The sequence below is a fragment of the Siphateles boraxobius genome, unplaced genomic scaffold (genome assembly GCF_051911475.1).
Source record: "Siphateles boraxobius isolate OS27281-9 unplaced genomic scaffold, OSU_SipBor_1 17, whole genome shotgun sequence".
Lineage (NCBI taxonomy): Eukaryota > Metazoa > Chordata > Actinopteri > Cypriniformes > Leuciscidae > Siphateles > Siphateles boraxobius.
The window spans coordinates 5753751-5781280 of record NW_027508777.1 but is presented as its reverse complement, the minus strand read 5'-3'; the positions used below and the strand labels follow the sequence as shown (position 1 = coordinate 5781280).

General features: G+C 41.0%; 1 protein-coding gene and 1 long non-coding RNA gene across 3 annotated transcripts in view; both read left to right on the top strand.

Annotated features, from left to right (window-relative positions):
- The first annotated feature begins 1598 nt into the window (after positions 1-1598).
- Positions 1599-2890, top strand: LOC143740235 (uncharacterized). The gene is made up of 3 exons (XR_013204811.1): positions 1599-2311; positions 2459-2521; positions 2638-2890. It is a non-coding gene; the product is annotated as an uncharacterized LOC143740235 (long non-coding RNA).
- A 2717-nt stretch (positions 2891-5607) lies between these two features.
- pspc1 (paraspeckle component 1) overlaps positions 5608-27530 on the top strand; it is a 93371-nt gene continuing 71448 nt past the window's right edge. For both annotated transcript variants that reach the window (XM_077232352.1, XM_077232353.1), the window contains exon 1: positions 5608-6156. In XM_077232352.1, coding sequence (XP_077088467.1) covers positions 5797-6156 — 360 coding nt within the window. In that variant the 5' untranslated portion in view covers positions 5608-5796. The remainder of the gene's footprint in view (positions 6157-27530) is intronic.

The window sequence follows — 27530 nt, the reverse complement described above, 5'->3', positions numbered from 1 at the left end:
TAAATAAAGATTATAAAGAATTAATACATACAGATGGTTCTAAGAAACCTGAGACAGGAGTGACAGGATATGGGGTGGCAATACCTGCAAAAGGAATAGGAATTAATAAGGAACATCAGATTTTTTAGCAACTATACACAGTGGAAATGGTGGCAGTGTTAGTTGCGTTAAGGTGTGTGGAAAAAAACAAGGCAAGAAAAGGTGCTGATATGCTCCGATTCATCCTCAGTCCTTGTGAGTTTAAGTTCTTTTCATTCTAAGAGCCGTCAGGATGTATTGTATGAAGTCCTTCAGTTAGTTACATGGATAACAAATCAAGGAGGACAGGTACAGTTTATGTGGGTTCCAGCACATGTAGGGGTGAAAGGGAATGAGCAGGTGGATGAATTGGCAAAGAGGGCTTTAAAGAAGGAAAATATAGAAATGCAAATTAAAATAAGTAAAGCAGAGGTCAAAAGTATTATCTGGGAAAAAACGAACCAAATATGGCAAGAAAGGTGGGACAGAGAGGAGAAAGGAAGGCATTTATATCAAATTCAAACGAGTGTAAAAATAACTAGGTTAGGTGGTGGGCACAGGAGAGAGGAAACTGTAATGACAAGGTTAAGGCTGGGGCACTGTGCTTTAAATAAATCACTGAAAATGATAGGAAAACACAAGACAGGCTTGTGTGAGTGGTGTCAGGAAGAGGAGTCAGTGGAGCACATACTTATAAGATGTAGGAGGTATGAGGTACAGAGAATAATAATGAGGAATAATTTGAGGGAATTAGGGGTGCAGGTATTAACATTAAAAGGATTGTTGAATATAGGTGACAGAGCACAGGTTAGAATATTGTTAACTTTTTTAAGGGAAACTGGTTTGTATGATAGGTAATGAGGATAAATAGGGATATATGAAAGTGTGTAGGGAAAATAATGAAGGTGAGTGTGTGTTATAAGGTTTTTATTTTTATTTTATTTTTATGTGGAAACTAGATTGTAAGCCTAATGTCTGATTCACACTCTGGAGCAGAAGGTGGCGGTAATGCACCAAAAGCTGGTTGCCAACCGCCGTTAAAAACAAAGAAGAAGAAGAAGAAGAAGAAGAAGAAGAAGAAGAAGAGGAGGCCCACAGCATAGACATAATAAATACATAGACGCCCTATTGGCTGCTGGAGCGTACGTCAACGGCGCCGCCATATTGCAGAGGGCAACTTTCTCATACTTCTCATAGCGAGAATTGAGAAAAATGCCTGTTTCGTGTGCTGCTTGGGGCTGTACAAATCGCCACACAATTAAAAACAGGTCTCGAGGAATTATCTTTCACAAGCAAGACTGAACATTTGTTTCTGGTTGTATTTGGTCATGATATAATTAGTAATAGTAACGTCCAGAGGAGAAAAGCCGCGAAATTTAAAAATACTACTGTTATTGTGTCACGAAATGTAGTTTTAATAGTATTTCAGTGGACAATGTAGTTGTTTAAAGCTCAAATATGTGGTTTATTTATAAAGATAGCGCCTATTTTAAAAAAATTGATCTGACGGTCTCGGAGTTGAGATCCAGATGAGATGGATTGAGATGCCCGGTTGCATAAAGCACCTTAAGTTTTTCCCTTAAGTGTGGGACTTAAGGCGTGATTTCCCCTTAACTAAGGGAATGATTTAAGGGTGTTGCATATAATCCCTTAATGAGTTCTCTTAGGTAAGGGAAACCGTTAAGTGTTTCACGGCAGCGATCCAGGTTTGCCGTTATAAAAATCTATCGTTGCCATAGATACGCTCCTATACACATTAACCTAGGAGCTTTAAAACAACGAATAGCCTAAAGAAATGGATAAGGAAAACAAAAAAAGAAAGCCAAACTGGACTGAGGATGAGAAGTGTATTCTTCTAGATGAATATGGGAAAAGAAAAGGAATTTTAAGAAGCAAATTTAATCCCGTCATAACTGCTGGCAAAAAAAATAAACAGTGGGAGGAAATAACCGAGAAAATTAATGCACGGAACTTAGGAGTAAAGAGGACGGTTTCAGAGGTAATTAAAAAATATGAAAACATCTCTGTGGGGGCAAAAAAAGAAATAAGCATTCATAAGAGGGAGTCCAACAAAACTGGTAAGAAAAAAAACGCTCTTAGTTTTTTCTCTATTTTCTTCGCACGCACCGAGAGCTAACGATAACAAAACTGTAGGTGGAGGACCACCGCCAACAGAATTATCAGAGACAACTAAACTGGTCCAAGACATCCTTGGGGCGGACTCACCTGTCCTGGCTGGCATCCCTGGCGGCTTAGAGAGTGAAGTGACTCAACCAGAGGAATGTAACACGGAGTGAGAGAACATTATTGTCTTAAATTAAATAAAATGTATCTCTATGGGGATAAACGATATGAAAATCACGACAGGCGTAGTAATAAAATATTTTTATTTGTATATAAATATAAATTTTGATTGGTATTTCTTTGTTTCACGCGTTAGACCTTTCCAGCAATCAAAGCAACACCGACAGAGCGCCAGCAGTACGCCAAACCAGGCAACAAAGTGAGTTATTTATTAGTTAACAATTATTTTAGTTTTGTTAATTTGACTTAGAACAGCCCCAATATTATTTATTATATTATATTTCATAATTCCTCCAAAACACTTGTGAATTGCAGAAAGACGCAACTACCCTCTCCAGCCTCTACAAGAGAAGAAGTGCTGGAACTGCAGAGAGACGTCCTACAGCTACAAAAAACAAAGCTGCAATTGGAGATCGAAAAAATTAAAAAGGAGAAGGAAAATCAAGACCTTTACAACATAATTCTTAACAACAAACTGTTGCAACTACAAAGTGAAGGGAAAATAACAATAACATCACTTGACGAATAAATATATTATTATAAATACATTTTATGACATATCTGAAAAGTTTTGTATTTATTTATGTAATTACAAGGACAAATATATTAACAAAATTCCAATAATAATAGCAAAATACAATATAGCTAATATATTTATAAAATATTAATACTAAACAACACTAGCCTATAAATTATAATTTATAAATCATTACATTAACTTGCAACTGCTAACCTACTATATACATTGTATCATTAACATTAATAATAATTATTGTAATAGGCTAATAATACATTTTATTAATAATATTACTACTGCTGCTAATATATATATATATATATATATATATATATATATATATATATATATATATATATATATATATATATATATATATATATATATATATATAAATATTAGCCTACAACTATTGGTCATACTAGGCCTGCTAATTAAAGAATGCATTTACGATGGCATCTCTGACAACAAATCCAGCCTGTTGGAAATCTTGCTGCAGAAGATTTGCTTCATGAGCCTCTTCTGCTTCATTACCCTCTTCTTCGAGCTCATCTTCCTCTTCGAAGGCAGAATACATCTTGGACATGTTAAAAAGAACAACGCAGGCGACAATAATTTTGCAAGCCCTTGGAGGCTCAACGCGCAGTTCACTGTGGAGACAGTGAAATCTCCGTTTAAGCTGTCCGATCGTCCTCTCAACTATCGACCTTGTGTGAGTCAACGCACTGTTGTATCTTTCCTACAGGACCAAAGAATAACCATAATTATCAACAAGTCAAAATACATTTTAATACACAAAAAAATATCAATAAGTTAGACAACATATGGCCTATGTTTTTACGTTCAGTTTATGTTTTTTTAAAGTTAGTAAAGAGGATTTTTTTTTCAAGTCAGTTTAATATCAAGTTGATATAATTTGTACATCTTAGTTGTCTGTAACATTATTAAATACATGCCTGCGCAGCGTTAAGGCAATTCATGAAGGGCGTCATGAGCCATGGTCGGCAGGGGTAACCACTGTCACCGAGCAGAAGACCACCGTGCATTCCAGCTTCAAAATCTCTCCCGATCTTACTCTCTGTCAAAATCCTAGAGTCATGTGTACTCCCTGGCCACGATGCAACGACATTTATTATTCTGCACAGATGGTCACACACTAACTGCACATTAACAGAATGGTAATTTTTCCTGTTCACATACTGATCTTCGTGCGTGCGGGACGCTTGAATTCTGACATGTGTGCCGTCAATTACACCACTTATTCGAGGAAACCCCGCTTTCCGAAAAAAAGAGGTTTGAATGACATCAAGTTCAACACCAGATGGAAACGTCACGGTTTGGCTTAAATGACGGCAAAGGGCCCCTGCAACCCTGTGAATAACTCTACTGACGGACGACTTATGAACGTGGAAAACATCTCCCACTACAGACTGGAAACTCCCAGTTGCAAAGAACCGAAGTGCTATAAGTAACTGAAGCACAGAGGGTAGTGAGTGGTTGCGCTGGGTAACATGGCCAAGGTCGCCTTCCAGTTTGTCAGCAATTTCATAGATTCCGCGGCGATTAAATCGATATTCTCGAAGCAGTTTTTCATCGCTAAGATGATCCAAAGGGTTCTCCCTATCCCTAAAAATTCTTCTTGGCACATAATTATCTTCAATTGGTTCCATAAATTCAGCCATGTCGTCTTTTTTTGTCCGCGTTACTCTTAAGGTAAAGTTTTCCTAACCTTAAACTGTACTTAGGAAAATGACAGTTAAGGGGCTTTATGCAACACTTAACGGTTTTTAAGGGATTCCTTAAGTGAAAAAACAGCATTTAAGGGAAATTCTAAGTGTTTATGACGTTTCACTTAAAGAAACCCTTAAGTACCATATAAGGGCATTTTCTGCAACACCCTTAAGTTTAAGGGAAACATAAGGGCGAACTTAAGGGAAAATTACACTTAAGGTGCTTTATGCAACCGGGCACAGGGATCAGCGCGCGCTCAGCGCTCTCATGTACCCCGCCTGGAACAGCCTTACCTCGGCTAGTGCTTCTGACGTTTGCCGCTGGCTCTGATGTCTCTATCTAATTAATTATATATTCACAATTCTTATCCAAGAATAAAAAGTCAGATAGCCTACATGACAAGCCGGAGCTTTGACAATTCCTTATTTAAAAAAAAAAAGTTTTATAAATGATCTAACTATCGAGATTTTAAATAAATAGAGATGGAACTTTTTGTACACCACATATACGTTTATCAAATTAAAATCAAAATTTACATTTATCAACTGATTTCAGAGGTTTGTAAACCACTGAAATCAGTTGATAAATGTAATTTTCTTTTTTGTTTTTATCCAGAAAAACCGCAGCTCACCGTTTACTTGCATTTGATTACAGTGCAGTCTTGCCCTCCGCAATATGGCGGACGCGTTGACGTATCGCAGCAACGTTCCAAACAGGTTCCAAAGCGGCCAATAGGGCGTCTATGTATTTATTATAGATGGCCCACAGAGCCAGGGCTGGCAAGCTTCTATCCCTTAAGAAGCCTATGGAGGACTGAACCAGCTCTCAGATTTAATAAAAAAATATCATGAATATTCGTGTTCCGAAGATGAACGAAGGTCTTACGAGGTTGGAACAACATGAGGGTGAGTAAATACTGACAGAATTTTAATTTTTGGGTGAACTATCCATTTGAGAATCAAGGGTGAAGTAGGTAGGAGAATGTAAGTAGACTGACAATGGTCCATTTGGGTGATAGGTGGCGGTAATGCACATATGTGTCTGCAATCCGCCGCAAGAAAAAGAAGAAGATGCAGCGCGGAGCCGTCTTCTTATAAGTTCACTTGATCGTAGGTTACAATAATAGTAAAAAAAAAAAAAAAATAGACCATAATACCACGTCTCTATTTCGATTAAAATAAAATCCGAGCCAGTGTTGTATAAGTCATAGTTAAGGCTGCGGCGCAATGGCAAACCGTAACCTAAAACAGGTGAATGTTCAAAACAATGCTAACGTTACATCCCCGCATCCGCAGAATTTTAAGCGCAGCGCGGAATCTTCCCCAGATCCCAGCGAAAAGATGGAGGCAGCTGCTCCATCACCGCGGGACTCTAGTCCTGCAAACACTGCGCCTCAGGAGATGGCTTTAGACCTCAAGAACTTCAGGAGACCGGGGGAGAAAACATTCATTCAGCGGTGCAGACTGTTTGTCGGTAATCTACCATCAGATATGACGGAGGAAGATTTCAAGAAGCTTTTCTCCAAATATGGAGAGGCAAATGAGGTTTTCATCAACAGAGATCGAGGATTCGGCTTCATACGCCTGGTGAGACTGCTCTACAAATCTTGTATGGGAAAAAGCAAAGTTTAATAGCTTATTATTATTAAAAAAATTCAGAGCATGGCTCATAAGTAGTTGCGCGTATGGAATTAAAATATCTTAGGTCTGGATTTTCTAGGCTAATATTTAATTATTAAGCGGGTACATTAAAGTAACAAATAATCAAAACCTTGAATGTAATACCACATTTAGACACGAGGTGGAGCCTCCCACAAATTACTTAGGGACCCAAAAACTAAAGATATCTTTAAGGTATTCTTTTTCTTCGAATTTTGATGTACAGATCTAAATGTAGATTTAAATATAATGCCATAATCAACACTTTTCACAATTAGTTCCTGACAGTTGTAATGTTAAAAACGTAGTACAGGTTTTTGAGAGTTCCACATACGGCTATCTCATATGCAAAGATGATAGCAAATCATAGCAGGCATTCACATTGAAGATGCTACAATCTGAGTCGTTGCAATTGTTTTCTGACGGGTGATATGGATCATGTTAGGAGGGGTCAGGGGGTTTCTCCCCCTGAAAATTTTTAAATTCTGGCTGCTAAACATACCATTTCAATGCAGTTTGGGAGGGACAGAAATACCTTAACGGAGCTAGCAGCAACCCTCCTCTATCTGAGGACTAAGTTAAAGTATCTATTAAGTAAGTTTATGTAAAAGACAGGTTGACTGTAAGCTCAAATTCAAAAGCTTTTGAAGTCTACTTCATTAAAGCATGTTTACACACACACACTTACTGTACACTTAGGCCTACTACATGATTTTAAAAACAGTACCACCATTGCAGTTTTTATGTTATGATTTTAAATTGGTATGTGACCTAAGAACGAACTTACATTAAAGGTACATAAAGGTGCTGAGGTCTGACTTTATGGTGCTCTGAAATTAAGTTATTTTAATATTAATATGTGATGAAGGACTTTGAAAGAAGTTTGACAGATTTCAGTGCTGAATAAGGTTAACACTACCCCGTTTATATGAAAATGGTTAATATTTGACAGAAATGTAAAAAAGTAATCAAATCAAATGTAATATGTAACATTACTTTAGTAATCCCACTACCTTTTAATATCATCCGATAACTAATTCAATGCCAATTTGTTGCTTTGCCCACTTACCACTTCAAGACCATCTGTAAAACATTGCCAGCTCAACGTGCGAGACGAGTGAGTGTGAGTTGCTTGAACATACACAGCAAAGATTCTAGAGCACTACGCGCCTAGCGCTCTACATTTGATATACACAGACACCATATTAGGAAAAAGGGGCGGGCTGATGCTGACCGATTTATTACACATCCAGAAGAATACATTTGAGTCGTTATATGCTCTGGTAATTATGGAGCATAATAGGAATAGCCTAAAGTTGTGATAAAAAAATTATCAGGGAGGAAATATCTGAGGGGGGCCCCCTCTGTCTTTGAATGGGCATGACGCCACTGCTCACAGCAGACATGCCATTTCAATCAGAGCATACAAATCAGAGGGCTAAAATCAGGGTAGAAAATGGCCTTTTATCTCTAAATTAGGACAATTTGTAAAGTAAAAATCATACTACCATTATAAGTGCACCTCAGGATATATATATACAGCCTCATAGACTGTAAAAAAAGTTGCGGGAGAATAAAACGATTTGCGGGACTCCCGCAAACTAGAAATATCTATGAATAAAACTTATAAAAACTAGGGGTGTCAAAATTAATCGTTTCTACGATGCATCGCGATGCAGACGAGGACGATTCGGTATCGGTTCAGTAATAGACCATAACCGGTTATACTGACGCTTTTCTGACATCATTTGTCGCGTGTGTGCTTTGTCGCGTAGCATACAATGGCAGAGGAGGCGAGACGCGAGTGAGAGTAATTAAAAATGCTCTGAATACTTTAAAAGCCTACATCTATTCTGGGCACATTCCGGCTCTAATGAACAACCTGGTAAGCACGACCTGGAGAAGACACGCGCTGTGCGCGCTCATGTCACGCACACATAGAGCTGATTTAAGTATCCGAACCTGATGGTCAAATTACAATTATTCTGTGTTACGCGTGATTATAAATGGATGATCGTTACCTTCAACAGCGGGCTCGGCGACGGTTGATGTGCGCATCTCTATGGTAACTAGTGTTGTCAAAAATATCGATATTTCGATAAATATCGATACTGAAATATCTGAACGATACCAATATTAATTTCCCAAAGAATCGATACACCGATAGGCTACTAGCCGAGCTGTCACTTTCACTTCTCTCCAAAGGCGCGTTGACCTGCGCACGCGCACTCGCACTCGTCTCATTCACTAACAAAACTGAAGTGAAAGGAAAGATGGCGAGTGCGGCGCCGACGCGACCGCCTTTGGTCGATAAAGAAAACAGCAGGAGTGCTATCTGGAAATATTTTGGATATGAAGCAAATGAACATGGAAAGCCGAAGGACACAAGCAAGCCAATATGCAAGAGATGCTACAGAACAGTGCTAACAAAAGGCGCTAACACCACTAATATAGCAAAGCACCTGAAAGACCGACACCCGGATCTATATAAAGAATTTCGAGAGGTTGGTAACTCTTCTCATTTAAACATTTCTGAAACATTAACCAAGATGGCCCATTATTGTTGTTGATATGAGAGACTGTGTTGTCTGTATTGTTAAAAGCACTATATAAATATAGGTGACTTGACTTCATGTCGATCCAGTGAGCATTGTTTTCACGTGTGATGCACGCACGTTTGCGTTTAAATCTGATCATCAAATAACGTTAATGTATTAACCAGCATTTATGACCAATGAGCAATGCATTTGTTACAGTATATTTTAATCTTTGATAACAGTAGGTAATAAAAATACAACGGATCATGTTAGCTCTGGTCCAATGAAAAATATATAAACAGATAGAACTTTAGATTTTAATTAGTACATGTATTAGTAAATGTTAGTTTAAACTTTTTAATAAGATTAATAAATGTTTTGGAAGTATTTTTCATTAATTATTCATGTTAACAATTAAATATCTATTACCATTAACCTAGTTCTTAGATTAGTTAGTTCAGTACATTTTAAAAGTGTGGTCGAAATAGAAAAAGAAAAATGTTTATTAAAGTTTGGCATTCTCTTGTAGCACCAGAAAGAAGATGAGACTCGACCTGCAACAGAAACAACACACTCACAACCTACACTACCAGCTGTATTTGAACAGCAAAGAAAGTATGAAGCAAACTCAAATGAAGCCAAGAAGCTGAACAGGGCTGTAGCAGTGTACATATGCATGGATCAGGTTCCTGTGTATACTGTTGAGAAACCTGGCTTCAAACAACTTCTTGAACATTTGAACAACAGGTATGCCCTTCCTTCACGGAACTTTTTCATGCACACCGAAGTCCCAGCCCTATATAACAAAACGAAATAAATAGTCATGAACCATCTTGGAAGAAAAAACTTTTTTTCATGCACCACTGATCTGTGGACAAGCAGGGCCACTTCCACGTTCATGGCAGTAACTCTGCAATTTATCACTGAAACCTGGGACATGCAGAGCTGGTGTTTGGGCTGTATTGGGCTCCACACTGAGCACACAGCAGAATGCTTGAGGGAAGCATTGGAAGAGATGATACAAGAAGCATGGAAGCTGGACATGTCCTACATGGCTGGTATCACCACTGATAATGCTTCAGCAAACAAGAAAGCATTTCAGCAAGACTTCACATGGGTCCCCTGCTTTGGGCATAACTTGCACCTTGCCATTAACAAGGGCCTGGATATAGACCGTGTGTCTGGATCACTGTCGAGGTTGAGAAAGACAGTGTCTGCCTTCAGCAGGTCACCAAAGATGTTGCGACTGCTGAAGAAAAAACAAAAAGATTTGCAATTGCCTGAACACAGAATGATCCATGATGAGCCCACACGCTGGGACTCAGCTTATGAAATGGTGGAGAGATTTCTAGAACAGCAGCAAGCTGTCAGTTCAGTTCTAGCTGATGATCGGAAGAAATGGCACCTCATGCCCAAAGATTCAGATATTACAGTTCTTGAGACTGTAAAAGAGGTATTGAGCCCCGTCAGCTCTTTCACGGATGCCCTTAGTGGTGAAAAACACACCACTCTCTCTGCAGTCCTGCCTCTGAGTTGGAAGATCTTCTCTACTTTGACAGTTGAGGAAGGTGACAGCAACCTAAAACGTCAACTTAAAGACAACATCAGAGAAGATCTCAGACATAGATATGAGAACACACATCTGCAGCTGATATTAAACAAAGCCACATTTCTTGACCCAAGGTTCAAGGACAGTTTTGTAACCTTAAGAGAGGAGGTTAAACAGGATCTTATGGTCAGTTTCAATTTACTAGAAGCAGGGGGCTGAAGTCAGCAAACATCATCTCGAGATGACAAGCAGCAACCAGCAAAAAAAACTAAAACAGATCTGAAGAGACTGTTAACAAACATACAGGGGGAAAAAAAGAATGAACATGGAGAGGGTTCATCATCCAGAGGAGAAGGTGAGAGTGCAGAAATGGAACTCAAAAATGAGTTTTCAGTATATGAAAAGATGCCTGAAATCAGTGCAGAAGAGGACCCACTCACATGGTGGAGGACACATGAGACAACTTTACCTCACCTTGCCCAGTTTGCTAAGAAGCATCTGTGCATCTCTGCTTCAAGTTCAGCTTCAGAGCGTGTATTTAGTGTATTTAGTACATCAGGGCTCATTTGCAGTGCAAGAAGGGCACGACTTACAGAGGAGCACATTGACATGCTAGTATTCCTAGCTCAAAATCTGAAAGTTGCAAAACAACTGTAGGATACAGTAATGGGTGTCAATCTCACTCACCTCTGTAGAGAAAATCTGCATAACTGCAGCAACAGATTCCATTCAATTATTTTGTTTACTAATTTGTTACTTGATGAATAAGATTGCACTAATTTTGTTTTTGCTTGAAGTTTAAGTATCTTTTGTTGAGATTGTGATTGTATTTTAATTTTACTTGGAAATACAAAAGATTGCACTTTTTTTTACTTGCACTTTATTGGTTTTTGAATGTATGGCAATCTGAGAGGCCTTTGAACAAGTGCACTAGTACCTCAGGACATTTTTGTTATAATATACCTCATTTGTCATTTTCTAGAGACTTGTTATTTTTAGCTTTAAATAAATAAATAAAAACCTTAATATTTGTGGCAGTTTTTTTTCTCCGTGGTATCGAAAATGGTATCGAATATCGATATTTTTCATGGTATCGAAGTTAGAAACTCTAGTATCGTGACAACACTAATGGTAACATTATACACTGATGAATGAGCGCTACTTTTAAATTAACATTTCTTTACAACAAAATTGATTTGAGACAATTTCATTTACTAAATGGCATAAACAGGCTTTACTCCCTTGAAACTTAAACTGGAATGTCACTGTTTCTGTCAGTGCGACTTCCCGAACAGGCGAACGCGCGCGCGCACACATCACTTTTGGAGTAAAAATTTAAATTGCAGATGCAGTGCACCGCAATGCATCGCGATATCGAATTGAACTGAATCGATGACATGATAATAGTAATCGAACCGAACCGTGTGACCAGTGTAGGTTCACACCCCTAATAGAAACTAATACATTTTTATTCATCTGTTGCAGAAAAGCAACAAGAACAACTAAAACAAAATAGAAACGATTTACAGGCCAGAGTTTCTTTTTATAACATGTTTGCAGCGTTGAGCGATGTAGCCAATCACAGACATATGTGTTGATTTCTTGAATGCAAAGGCCAATCACAAGCATTCAAGATAGACTCCCCTCACCGCTCAAAACACACTTCTTGTTCAATGCTGAATTGACCCTTCGCTAAGCCCCGCCCTCCTTAGTTACTGTTGCTACGCCTGTCAAGCTTTCGCGCCTGGTACATCTATTACAGTGTGTATGCACCGGTGTCAGACATTCCCAATGAGATAATTAGTAATTTTTGGCGAACATGCGAAATATTTGAGAGAGCAAGACAAAAGGGACTGCAGTGTGCATTTGAGGGATATATCCACAACATAATATGCAACCGATTATCGAATAATTTCATAAAAATTTAAGCTAAACCCTATAGTCCCAGTGCAAGCAGCAGCCGCCTCATACGCTGACCATCAAATGGGAAACACAAATTGAGGAGCTATGCTCGTGCACAGCAGGGTAAGTGAAATGTGAAAATAATTATAAATCAAACAGTTTATCCATAAATCTAGTGGAATAACACTAAAACTGGGAGAACAGCGATCGGATTGGAAAGTTACTCAGTCAGGGGTAGTAGGCCGTCGATTTACAAAACGCTGAAATATATTTTAAACCATGTCAGTGAGCCTCCGTCTTGTCTTTAAAAGAAACAAATGAACACCATGACTCCTTTAAGTGTTTGTGTCTGTCAATTGTCCCCAACCACGTCCTGTTGAATAACATGGGGAGGCGGGTTTATGACCTATACTAGGACCGGTCACCGGGGGGCGATTGAGACGTTTAGGCTTCACTTTTCAGGGCTTGTGCAGCACGCTTGATTGTAACACGTAAGGCTGTGCGCAGCCCGGAGATCACAAGTAATAGTGTGAAGTTCGGATCATTTTACTGACTCGGATCTTTGAGTCTGGTTTAGCAAAATGAAAGAATCTTTTTTCGAGTCATTTCGTTCATTTCAGCATAATATAATTAAAATGGCATGTTAAATATCCCAACACATCTAGTACTTACGAAAATGTTGATTACATTTGTAAAAAAATCTAATAAACTATAGGGTAATGCAGCCAAAGCCAAATTATAAGAAACCGAAAGGGTTTATTAATTGATTAGTTGTTGGTTCTGTTGTAAACTTCTTCCTTCTTCAGTGTAGAAAAACTCAGAAGCGAAAACCAGGAGACTTATTTAAGCAGGATTCTTTATTTGCTGTAGTCTGCTTCGTACCCAAGTCAAGTGAAGTCTAACTAAGGGAACTTTACATTGTAGTTTATATACATTTCAAGGGGGAGGGATTACATTGTGATGAACAAAGCATGTAAATGAGCTGAGACATGAGAACAGAACGGTGCAGGACTTCTCGCACTGAGACGAGAACTCCAAGACAAACGGTCTCAGTAATAAAATAGCAGGTGTTCAAACTTGCTCAGCATGACTCTTCACCCGGTAAAACAATGAGAACAGGAAAAGCCTAGCCTTCTCGTACTGAGATGGGACAGTCAGGAATATCCCGCTGGGAACCCCTACCGTTTGCAGAGATTTCCTGGTCTCATCATTTATAAACTTTCTCAATATAAAATACTATTGTATAGGAAATCTAAATTAAACATTTAAATAAAATTTGAAATCCTACAGTTCTTAAGTTCAGGCTATTGCAGTCTGATTCTGTTAGTTCACCTCACCTCCTGATCCGAGACGTTCTTTCCTTTGCAACTTCATATTTATCAGGTTAGTTCTCCTCTCGTGTCTCAAGACGTTAGTTGTCGACTCGTCAGTGTCTGACTCTGATCTGTCTGCTGGGCCGACCGTGCCGTGTGTGATACAGCAGGGCCAGAAAGAGAAATGATTAGTTCAATCTTTCAAGTTCGGGTTAGGCCGGGTCCGAGTCTTTCGTTCTTCCTGCCAGTCACATAGAGGCTATGCTGTCAGTACCGGAAAGAGAAATGATTAGTTCATTTTCCTCGAGTTCGGGTTTTAACCCTCTGGGTCGGCGGTATATATTTGTGCTGATCTACCAGCGGAACACGGGTTCATATGCGCTGCATGTCTCATAAAATATTAAAAAATGTAAACGTCTGGAAGCAGTCATATATATCTGAATAAGAGTGATGACGACGCATAGTTTTCTGTGCGCACACACCCAACTCGAAGCGTGCAGACACACACACACACACACACACACACACACACACACACACACAGCGCGCGAGGACTGAATTTAGCTTTCTTTCGTGTCTGAATGGACAAATACACAACATTATGTCGAAACGTTCGTTTTGGAGAGAATTCACGTAAACTGTGTCGGTTAAGTCTTAAACAGTTTTGAGTGTATCGGATGTGCATCAGTGCAATTGGATCCGCATGTCATTGGACATGATACGATGTCTTAAAGTGACAGTGAGTAATAAACCTAATGCAGTCTGTGTCCGTGTAGTCTGTGTAATATTGATCAAGCAACAAAAGAAAAAGAGAAAAGCATTCACTGCTCGTTAATAGCTTTAATAAGGATTCATTATATTTAATTCATACAAATAAATGTCTGCTGCTTGAAATAATAAAGAATGATGTATGCAAGTAGTTATAAAGAATGCATATATCATTCATTGAAAGAAGACTATTCTACTTTAGGAAAAGGGGTTTTATTTAATTTTAAGATATTTTTTTTTAAGTCACAGTAGTTAAATCTGTATATGTATTGCATGTTCAAACTTTAAAATCATTCATATTAACAGGTAAATAGATGTTTTCTCCAGGAGTATATGGGTTTGGGCATTTTAGAGAAATTCTAAATGAATGCATTACAAGAGAAATTCTAAATGAATGCATTACAATTGAACTAAACCCATTATATTTTAGTCATCTGAATTGTTTTATTTTTAGTCTAGTTTTAGTCGACTAATACTAGTAAATACTAATACACTCATTTAAAATAGTTTCTCCTCCATGTTGTGGAAAAAGCCTCTGCAGTGGAAAGATGCAGATTCACAGGTGTGCCGATGTGCTCCTCCTCCTGAGAGAAACTCGTTCCCCTTGTTGTGTTTTTACTAAAGTGATTGTAAAGTGTGATTTATACTTCTGCATCAAAACGACGGTTTCACACCATAGTTGAACAGAAAGAGGAGGAGGACACACGTTTTGCTCATATATATATATATATATATATATAATAAACAGTCTGTTAAACTCTGTTACTTGAACATTTTTCACTGCACTCCAAAATGTCTTTGTGTGCTCCAAGATTTTTTCATTTAGGAGCACATGTGCTCCTTGGGAAAACCTTAGCGTAGAACCCTGTAGCGCGAAAAAAACATTTGGCTATATCTTCGAAACCGCTTGTCCGATCGAGACGAAACCACCGTCAGAAGTTTGGAACCATAGCTTCTTAACTATATGCCAATGCCCAAATGCCAAAATATTGATAGTAAGGGGTAGTAAAATTCAATCAAAGTCATGTGTCAGTCATTTTTTATGCGTTTTTTCATATAAATGTCTAGAACTCCGAAGCGAATTGAGATATTTTCACCAAATTTGGCACACACATGTATGGGCTTTTTAAAAATTGTGAGATTTTGCCTCTTGGTGGCGCTATAATAGAACAAAACATGAAATTCCCATTGACTTCAATAATGGGAAAATTATTGAAGTCAATAATGGGAAAATGAAATTCCCATTGACACCAGCATCTGTTGCCGCTTCTTGCGTTTGGCCCCGGTAATGGCTGCTTGCAGCTATATTTAGGGGCCAAGCACCGAAGGTGCGGAGGCACCTATTGTATCTGTTCCGGTTCTTATTATTAGGGGCCAAGCACCGAAGGTGCTGAATTGTTCAAAAAACCTACTTTTTCGAACTCGTCCTAGACGGTTTGTCCGATTTTCACAAATCGCACCAGATCATCTTCAGACCGTGGGGACAAAAAGTTATGGAATTCAAGTTGATTCGTCAAACCGTTATTGATAAACGCACGAAAAAAATGTATGTAGCGCTTGCGAAAACGCACGTAAGGCTGTATCTCTGCAACGCTTTATCGTATTGAGACCAAAGTTGGTACCTGTCATCACAAGCATGACCTGAGGCTACATGCTGCTGGTCCAGAGATACAGAAAATGGCTATTTTTTCTTATAACTTCTGAATGGTTTGTCCAAAAATCATAAAAGTGGTCTCGTTAGATTCAAGGCGTCACGACGAGTCGAGCAATATCCAATTTTTCTAGATCGGCCATTTTGGCTGTCGGCCATTTTGAATTATGTGCTAAAATGTTGTATTTTTTGAACGCATGAACGCATTGTTACAAATCTCGGTATGGGTCATCAGTACGATGCCCTGAAGGAGCCTGAGAAGTTTCAAAACAGCGCCACCTAGTGGTAAATTTTATTTTTCAAATGCTTATAACTCTGGCTGTGGTTGACTTATTTTCACGGGAGTCATCTCGTTAGGTTCCTGAATCCTTGCCCGAGTCCACAGATACCAAACATGCTAGGTTTCGTCTCACGGTTTGTGTAGCGTTGTGATTTAGCGCTTAAAAAACATTTGCCGATATCTTTGAAAACGTTGGTCCGATCGAGACGAAACCACCTTCAGAAGTTTGGAACCATAGCTCGTTAACGACAAGTTAAAGCCCAAATGTCAAAATATTGATAGTAAGGGGTAGTAAAATTCAATCAGTCACATGTCAGTCATTTTTGACGTGTTTTTTCATATAAATGTCTATAACTCCGAAGCGAATTGAGATATTTTCACCAAATTTGGCACACACATGTATGGGCTCATTCCGAGGACACATGAACAAATTTGCCTCTTGGTGGCGCTATAATAGAACAAAACATGAAATTCCCATTGACTTCAATACAGTTTTGTAATGTAAAATGCTATACTTAACAAATGCATTGCTGTAACATTGTGAAACTCAGAATTTGCCACCAGCACCATCCCCTGAAGGTACTCAAAAGATTTTGAGACAGCGCCACCTGTTGGTCAAAAGTTAAAATTAAATTTCCAAAAATGTTAATAACTTTTGAAAAAATATGCCTATTGTAATGACACTGGTCTTACTAGATTCCTTGGGTCATGCCGAGAACATAGATACCAAGTTTGACGTATTTGGACGAACTTCCTGTCCGCCATCTTTATTTACTTTCTAAATGTTCTTTTTCAAACTTCTCCTAGACCGTTTGTCCGATTTTCACCAAAATCGAATCGTATCTTCTCCAGACCGTGCCGACTAAAAGTTATGGATTTCGTGCTGATAGACGAAACCGTTTTCGTACACCGCAGCATCAAAGTTGAGGCATGCTGCCAAAATGACTATTAAGTCTTTATCTCTGCAATGCCTTTACATTTTGACACCAAACTTTGTATGTGTCACTGTCACCTCACTCTGACCACATCACATCGATTTCGTAACTGCGCCACCTACTTGTCGAAAGTGATAAACCATTAAAACATCTTAAAAGTTACTGTATATATGATTTTTCAGCCATTTACCCAAAGTTCTCTTAAAATGTCTTTAATTGCTCCTTGCTGCAGTTGGTCTGCCACTCCCACCCATGATGGCATCTGTTGTCGCTTCTTGTGCTTGGCCCCGGTAATGGCTGCTTGCAGCTTTATTTATTATTAGGGCCCAATGTGGTTGTTGTAGACAATTCAACCAATCATCACCAAACTCGGTGTGCATGAAGTCAAGACATTGAGGATGAAAAATTGCCAGGGGATTTTTGATATCTCGAATGCTTTGGCCGTGGCGAGGAAACGAATTTATGGCGAATAATGGAAACAGGAAGTGTGTTATAACTTCTTTATACATTAATTGATCTTGATGAAACTTCAACAGTGTGTTCGTTGTAAGAGGCCGGTCACATGGATGTGACTATTGTGAGTCAAAGTTATAGCGCCACCAACTGGCAGCAGGAAGTGTGTCACTGTCGAAATGCTTTTAAATCGCACTCTTATTTTTACCCGATTTGCTTCAAACTTTGTGTATAATGTAAACACACGCCAGATGTAGACCTGTGAAAGGATTATTGATATCTTAAATACTGTTGCCATGGCAACGCATCAAACTTTAATATTCTTTTTGGATGCTTTTGAGACTCTTAACATTCTTCAAATTGCATGAAACTCGACAGACACATCTCATTTGTTACCTAGTAGACGTGCAAAGTTTCAGAAACGGGCGTGGTACAGGGGCTCTGTAGCGCCACCTTTTGACAAAAGTGGGGGGGTTAGTTTTATCTACAGTAACAAAACTCGGTATGTATAGTGTACTCTTCAAGCCGGACAACTTTCTAATTTAAAGTCATTAGCTCCGACCAACAGGAAGTCAGAAATTTTGGTTTGAATGTGGATGTTTTGAAGAATTTTCTCTCTCTCTGTGAGAGGGAGAGGTAAAGGGGGGGGGGGGGGGGGGGGGGGATTTGTCTACATAGTGAGAATACTTTTAATTCTTGTTTTTCAAGGTTTCAGGGGCTTTTGGGGCCCTTACATGCTCAAACTCTTGAAACTTTGCACACGGGTCAGAACCCGCAGCCATTAGGGCCGGGCTGAAGCTGGTACCCGGGCGTGGCAGAGGGGCTCGACAGCGCCCCCTGGAATGGGATTTGAACACTTGTCCATAAATCAAACACACTTGCATGTAATAATATGAAACTCGGTACACATATAGATCTCATCGGGTTGAACAACTTTCGTTCTCTAAGTTTTACGCCAGCCCATCAGGAAGTCGGCTATTATGGTTTGTTTGGAAACGCATGTCCCTGGAATTCGATATACTTCTCCTTGGGAATTGATCGGATTGCCAATAAACTCGGTCAGCATGAAGTCAAGACATTGAGGATGATAAATTGCCAGCGGATTTTTGATATCTCGAATGGTTTGGCCGTGGCAAGGAAATGAATTTATGACTAAAAAGGACACATAAAGTGTGTTATAACTTAGCTAGTTTTACCTACAGTTACAAAACTCGGCGTGTATATTGTTCTCGTCAAGCCGAACAACTTTCTAATTTACAGTCATTAGCGCCGACCAACAGAAAGTCAGATATTGTGGTTTGAATTTGGATTCTGAGAATTTTCTCTCCCTCTCTCTGACAGAGTGTCCCCTGCCATTCTGTGTGTGTGTGTCTGTGTGGGGAGGGGGAGGGTGGGGGGTCTTTTTGAAATCATAAATGGGGATATACTGCCCTCTTGTGTCCAAAATTATATTTATATATAAATATATTACGTATGTGACTGAGGTAGGGTTGGGCGGTATTTCGGTAATATCGTATACCGCGGGGTCTTAAAATAGCAACGGTATCAGTTTCAATACCGTCATTACCGGCACTTATATATAATAAATAAATATAATTTATTCAATGCCTAAAAGTGCTTATGTAGTTGTCATCAAGAGACCGTGTGGAGGAGAGAGAGAGAAGGGAGAGGCGGTAAATACTGACTAGGCAATTTGTAAATGTTGCAATAAAAAAGGTGACCGCGAGAGATGGAAACACCTCTAACCTAATGTCGCATCTCCGAAACAACCACCCACTCACTGCTGCGAGGATGTATTTTGCCCCGAGTTCATTAAATAAGCGCATTCGTTTATATTTGTTAAAATATTATAATGTTATTTTTTATTACGTTGATAATGAAAACTGAACAGCACGAGTAAGATGGGATGCATCGGGAGTCAGTCATTGACAACTTAATTAAGTTTCATTTTGTAAAAGGCCTTTCTTTAAAGTGAATTTCGTTTTGTATAAATTGTATCCTAATTTTAATATTTTTTTTATCAACCAATAATAAATAAGAATCAAATATAGCAGACAACATAATCATGACATGATCGTGCGCTGGCGCGCCGCGGTCACTTGCATTGAAATCTCATCATAAATTAACCGAAACTCAGTGTATGTCTCACAGACATGACAGATATCTAAATAAAGCTTGAAATTTCATTAAACGAAACAATTCAAAACGAAAAGAAATAGGCCACTCGCTGAATATTTAATCCATGATGTGGATTTCTCTCTATGCGCGTTCTATACGGAAATGGCGATCATCAAATTAAACGAAACTATTCCAAACGAAAAGAAATCGGCTAGCCTACTCTCTGATTATTTAATCCATGATGGAGATGGCGATTCGTCAATTTCTTTAAACGAAACAATTCAAAAGGAAAAGAAATATAGGCAGCATACTGTCACGACACACACACAGGGAAACAGTAGATCCAAATGCAGTATGTTTAATGGGTAATCCGTACACGTAATCCAGTCCAGGCAAGAGTCAAACACCGTAAAAGCAATCCAAGAACAAAACAACAAAAACGAGAAACGAGCAGAAACAAACCTCAGAAGTGTGGGGACATAAAATACAACGACTCCGTACACATACTAACACAGACAGGGAATATATACACACACATCTAACAAGACTAACAATGAACAGCTGGGAACAATGATGACGGGGAACAGCTGAGTGCAATGAACTGATGAGTGACAGTGACAGATAGAATGCTGGGAAATGAAGTCAATAGTGAAGGACACCGTGATAACGAGGACCTCTAGTGGACACCTGGGGAACACAAACCCAACACTGTGACATAACCCCCCCTCTACGGAGCGGCTACCAGACGCTCCAAGACAAAACACACAACACAAGAGTTCAGGAGGGAGGTGGAATGGTGGAGGATCAGGGGGAGGGATGGGGGGCCAGGTCCATGAAAGGGAACAGAAACAGGGGGTGATGGTTTAGCCGGGGGCCAGGGCGAAGCAGACAGTCCATCGGGCGGCCAGGGCGAAGCAGACAGTCCATCGGGCGGCCAGGGCGAAGCAGACAGTCCATCGGGCGGCCAGGGCGAAGCAGACAGTCCATCGGGCGGCCAGGACGAAGCAGACAGTCCATCGGGCGGCCAGGGCGAAGCAGACAGTCCATCGGGCGGCCAGGGCGAAGCAGACAGTCCATCGGGCGGCCAGGGCGAAGCAGACAGTCCATCGGGCGGCCAGGGCGAAGCAGACAGTCCATCGGGCGGCCAGGGCGAAGCAGACAGTCCATCGGGCGGCCAGGGCGAAGCAGACAGTCCATCGGGCGCCCAGGGCGAAGCAGACGACCCTTCGGGCGGCCAGGGCGGTGAAGACCCCTCGGGCGGCCAGGGCGGTGAAGACCCCTCGGGCGGCCAGGGCGGTGAAGACCCCTCGGGCGGCCAGGGCGGTGAAGACCCGTCGGGAGGCCAGGGCGGTGAAGACCCGTCGGGAGGCCAGGGCGGTGAAGACCCCTCGGGCGGCCAGGGCGGTGAAGACCCCTCGGGCGGCCAGGGCGGTGAAGACCCCTCGGGCGGCCAGGGCGAGGGCGACCATGGCACAGGAACAGCAACAGACCTCGGCTCATGAACAGACACCGGCTCATGCACTGGAACAGGCACTGGCTTTGGAACAGACATTGGCTCCAGCTCTGGAACAGGTACTGGCTCTGCCTCCGGCTCTGGAACAGGCACTGGCTCTGCCTCCGGCTCTGGAACAGACACTGGCTCTGGAGCAAGCACTGGCTCTGTCTCCGGCTCTGGAACAGGCACTGGCTCTGCCTCTGGAGCAGCAGCCACCGGCTCAGGAACTGCAAACACCGGCTCAGGAACAGTCACTAGAACAGACATGGTCACAAGGACAGACACAAACACAGAAACAAACACTGGCTCTGGCGCTGGAACAGGCGCTGACTCTGGAACAGACATTGGCTCCAGCTCTGGAACAGGCCTTGGCTCTGCCTCCGGCTCTGGAACAGGCACTGGCTCTGCCTCCGGCTCTGGAACAGACACTGACTCTGCCTCCGGCTCCGGAACGGGCACTGGCTCTGCCTCCGGCTCCGGAACGGGCACTGGCTCTGCCTCCGGCTCCAGAACGGGCACTGGTTCTGCCTCCGGCTCTGGAACAGGCATTGGCTCTGCCTCCGGCTCTGGAACAGGCACTGGCTCTGCCTCCGGCTCTGGAACAGCAGACACTGGCTCCGGCTCTGAAACAGGAGACACTGGCTCCGGCTCTGGAACAGCAGACACGGGCATGTCCAGGATCCGAGCCAGACGCTCCAGATAGTCCGTAAGTGCCTTGGCGGCCACACAAATGGGCATTTCCGGATCTGTCTCTGACTGGGCAGACTGGACGTGCTCAGTCTCTGACTGGGCAGACTGGACGTGCTCAGTCTCTGACTGGGCAGACTGGACGTGCTCAGTCTCTGACTGGGCAGACTGGACGTGCTCAGTCTCTGACTGGGCAGACTGGACGTGCTCAGTCTCTGACTGGGCAGACTGGACGTGCTCAGTCTCTGACTGGGCAGACTGGACGTGCTCAGTCTCTGACTGGGCAGACGTGACGTGAACAGTCTCTCGCTGGGCAGACGTGACGTGAACAGTCTCTCGCTGGGCAGACGTGACGTGAACAGTCTCTCGCTGGGCAGACGTGACGTGAACAGTCTCTCGCTGGGCAGACGTGACGTGAACAGTCTCTCGCTGGGCAGACGTGGCGTGAACAGTCTCTCGCTGGGCAGACGTGGCGTGAACAGTCTCTCGCTGGGCAGACGTGGCGTGAACAGTCTCTCGCTGGGCAGACGTGACGTGAACAGTCTCTCGCTGGGCAGACGTGACGTGAACAGTCTCTCGCTGGGCAGACGTGACGTGAACAGTCTCTCGCTGGGCAGACGTGACGTGAACAGTCTCTCGCTGGGCAGACGTGACGTGAACAGTCTCTCGCTGGGCAGACGTGACGTGAACAGTCTCTCGCTGGGCAGACGTGACGTGAACAGTCTCTCGCTGGGCAGACGTGACGTGAACAGTCTCTCGCTGGGCAGACGTGACGTGAACAGTCTCTCGACCACCTCCTCCACTGCGACCTCCACGGGTCCCGCGAAACTTGACTAATCGGGTCCCCTTAAATAACTCCCTTCTCTCCCGCTCGGTAGCTGGGGAGGAGATGTTAAAAAACATACCGCTGGATCTGAGTTGACGGAGTCGTTCTGTCACGACACACACACAGGGAAACAGTAGATCCAAATGCAGTATGTTTAATGGGTAATCCGTACACGTAATCCAGTCCAGGCAAGGGTCAAACACCGTAAAAGCAATCCAAGAACAAAACAACAAAAACGAGAAACGAGCAGAAACAAACCTCAGAAGTGTGGGGACATAAAATACAACGACTCCGTACACATACTAACACAGACAGGGAATATATACACACACATCTAACAAGACTAACAATGAACAGCTGGGAACAATGATGACGGGGAACAGCTGAGTGCAATGAACTGATGAGTGACAGTGACAGACAGAATGCTGGGAAATGAAGTCAATAGTGAAGGACACCGTGATAACGAGGACCTCTAGTGGACACCTGGGGAACACAAACCCAACACTGTGACACATACTCTCTGATTAATCCAGGATGTGCATTTCTCTCTATACGCGCGTTCACCACGGAGACATCAATCGTCAATGTCTTTAAACGAAACAATTCAAAACGAAAAGAAAAAGGCTAGCCTATACCTTCTGATTATGTAATCCATGATTTGCATTTCTCTCTATATATGCGCATCCACTAGGAGATGGCGATCGTCAACTTAATCTTTGCAGCACTGACAGAAAGTTGTATTAATAAAAATCAATGGACGCGTGTCACCGGATTTACAAATGCACTTCTTGCTTGTTGCTTGTTAATTTAATTTAAATGAATTAATAAAATGAATACAATTGTCATAATTAAAATAATTAAATATTATTAATTGTCCCATTTTTGCTCATTTATAAATAGTATTTATATCTACCACCCCCTCAGCACCTGGGTTAAACAATTATTTGGCGCCACCATATTATAACGGCCCACGTATTAAAAATAGTCGAGTCTAAATAGGGCTACGGCTCATATTACATTTAATGCCGTCAGCAGGGATCAGACACAACGTGCACGGGTTGGCCTTGATTTTTTTTTGTGTGTTTGCCCGATCTGGTATTCAGTTTCTGAACGGTGTAGACACAAGCCAACAGTTTGGTGACGCTGTCTGAGCCTTATGTCTAGGGCTGCAACTAACGATTATTTTGATAATCGATTAATCGGACGATTATTTTTTCGATTAATCGATTAATCGGATAGAAATTTAATTAGATTTTTTTTTATTATAACTAAATAAAACCGTAAATCAGGGTATTTATGTGTAAAAGTGTACTTTGAGTTTTACTAATATCAATATTTGCACTGTTTTTAATGATAATTGCTGATGGCAAGTTGACAAACATGATTATTGTTAAAAAAATGATATCCAACATATTATGTTTAACACAATTTTTGTTAAAACAAATTTACACAGACATGTTGTTCAGATGTGAATATCTGAACTAAAAACAAACTAAAAACATCTAAAATATATAATTCATTTAATTTTTATTTAAAATTAATTATATATAAGGAATATAAGGATAAAGAATATAATATATATTATATATATAATATATAAAAGAATATAATATAAGGATAAATTGATTAAATAAATATAGAAAGACTGAAAACAATTGTGTGAATGTAGAGCCGCAGTAGATCGCGTTTGAAAAACAATTAAAACTTAGTAGACAAATGCTATAAAAAGAGAACGGAATGGAGGTAACTTTACCCAGCAAGCTAACAGGCTTGAGTAAAGGACAGGAGAAATTATGCATTAGTGCACAAGCATTCGCTGAAAACCACTGAGTACAGTGACTAAAAAACAATATTTTACTGCTGCTGTTATTAACTGCCTTTGTATTTAATGCTTCACTTTGTAAACACCGTTTTAATTTAACCTATTTCTGCGGTAGCGCTATTTTAATCCATCACTTACGTTGCGAGCGAACTGATTGCACAACCTGATGCTCGAGACAAAATATAGACATCCCGGAAGTCCCGGGAGTCTCCCGCATATTGATTGCGGCTCCCTGATGCCCGCGAATTAGTTCAAACTCCCGAAATCTAGAGCGCGCAAGCAAGAGCGCGCATGCGAGACAGAAGAGACTGCTCCAAACCGTGTAGCGTGCGCGCTCGGCAGAGCGCCTGAGGGAGAGAGACCTTGTGTGCGTACCAGTAAACGCTCCCCGTGACGTAAGCAGACCAACTAATCGATAATGACATTCGTTGACAACGATTTTCATAATCGATTATAATCGATTTTATCGATTAGTTGTTGCAGCCCTACTTATGTCATAATTTTTAATTAGTCACGGTAATACCGTATACCCCGGTAAAATAGGGAGGAGGTTTGACGGTATCAAAATTTGGATACCGCCCAAGCCTAGACTGAGGATGTTGTGTTTTATTGCGAGTGTACACAAATATAAGTAAACAGTTTGCAGTCTGAATGATGTCCTGTATGAAAAAATGACGGAGTATGTTTCCACTGTTCACACACACGCACACACACACACGCACACACAGTTCGATCGCGTGCCTCTTTCTCACACACACGCCCGCGCACACACACAGTTCGATCGCGCCCGCAACTCTCTCTCACACAACCACACACACACACAGTTCGCTCGCGAGAGAGGCCCGCTGGCGCGATCGAACTGTGTATGTGTGTGAGAGAGAGAGAGAGAGAGAGAGAGAGAGAGAGAGAGGGGCGCGGGCAGTGCGCTCTGTTTGGTCAAGTCATCCTCATTTATAATGCGCTTTTAACAATGTAGATGGTTTCAAAGCAGCTTTACAGAGATAAACATATAATTTAAGGTAACAGAGATTGGTTTGGTTTTATAGTGGTTCTTGAAAAATGTTTTTTCCAGCTAAAGTTAGTTTTGATTGATTCACTTCCGTCTTAATGATCATTTGTTATTAAATTAGGGGCCGCTAAGACGACACCGTTCTCTCTAAACAGAGTTTAAACGCAAACCTGTGATAGACGCTGATGGCGTTCACATGCGCATTAAGAATTGATTCTATAGTTATGTGCGTTTGAATAGATGTGCGCAGGTTTGTAATTCCTTACAAACCATGCCTAAACAAACTACTTGTCTTGTCTATAAATTTTGATGCAGAATTTTATTTTATCTTATCACTTTGGGTAGGTACGCGAACCGAAAAATCCCACAACGCTTTATCTGTAGAGTGGTATAGGGATCCTCCATAGGGAGAGGCTAGTTGGCACTTCAGCACTGCATTGTCATTGGGTCCAGGCAAAAGTCCTTCGTCAGATCTGGATACGGCCTGGATCCGGCAGGCAAACCTCGGGATAAACAAAGACACTAAAATTAGCGTAGATGTCATTCTTCTTATGATGTAACGAGTACATAAGGATTTAAGGGAAGTGTTCCCAGTTCCGGCTGACCTAATCTAAGCAGCCTAATATTGAATTATAGAAGTCTATAGAGTGTTATGTGAATGCTAGGTCAAAGAGATGTGTTTTTAGTCTAGCTTTGAACTGACAGACTGTGTCTGCTTCCCGGACAAAGTTAGGAAGATTGTTCCAAAGTTTTGGTGCTAAATAGGAAAAGGATCTGCCACCAGCAGTCGATTTATATATTCTAGGTATTATCAACTGGCCAGAGTTTTGAGATAGCAATAGACGTGAAGGACTATAATGCGTTAAGAGCTCGCTCAAGTACTGGGGAGCTAAACCATTTAGTGCTTTGTAAGTAATCAGCAATATTTTAAAATTTATACGATGTTTAATAGGGAGCCAATGCAGTGTTGACAGAACCGGGCTAATATGGTCGTACTTCCTGGTTCTGGTTAGAACTCCAGCGGCTGCGTTTTGAACTAGCTGTAGTTTGTTTATTAAGCGTGCAGGGCAACCACCCAGTAGAGCATTACAATAATCTAGCCTTGATGTCATGAACGCATGAACTAGTTGTTCCGCATTTGTCGATGAGAGCATATGATGTAATTTAGATATATTTTTAAGATGGAAAAATGCGGTTTTACAAACACTAGACACGTGACTTTCAAATGAAAGATTGGTATCAGAGCACACCCAGGTTCCTAACTGACGACGAAGACTTATCAGAGCAGCCATCAAGTGTTAGACGGTATTCTAAGTTATTACGTGTGGAAGTTTTTTGTCCAATGATTAGAATCTCTGTTTTTTCAGAATTTAGTAGTAGGAAATTACTAGTCATCCAATTTTTGATATCAACTATGCATTCCGATAATTTTGTGAATTGGTGAGTTTCGTTAGGTTTGGAAGAAATATAGAGCTGAGTATCATCAGCATAACAGTGAAAGCTAATTCCATGTTTCCTAATGATATCTCCTAAAGGTAGCATGTACAGAGTGAACAGCAGCGGTCCTAGTACTGAGCCTTGTGGTACGCCATACCGAACTTGTGATCGATAAGACATCTCTTCATTTACTGCTACAAACTGATAGCAGTCAGATAAATATGATTTAAACCATGCTAATGCAATTCCACTAATGCCAACATAGTTTTCTATTTAAGAGAATGTTGTGGTCAATGGTGTCAAATGCAGCACTAAGATCAAGTAACACTAATAGAGAGTTACAACCACGATCGGATGATAAGAGCAAATCATTTGTGACTCTAATGAGAGCTGTCTCAGTGCTATGGTGCGGTCTAAATCCTGACTGGAAATCCTCGCAGATACCATTTCTTTCAAGAAAGGAACACAGTTGTCAGGATACTGCCTTTTCTAGTATCTTTGACAAATTACAGGCCGAGCT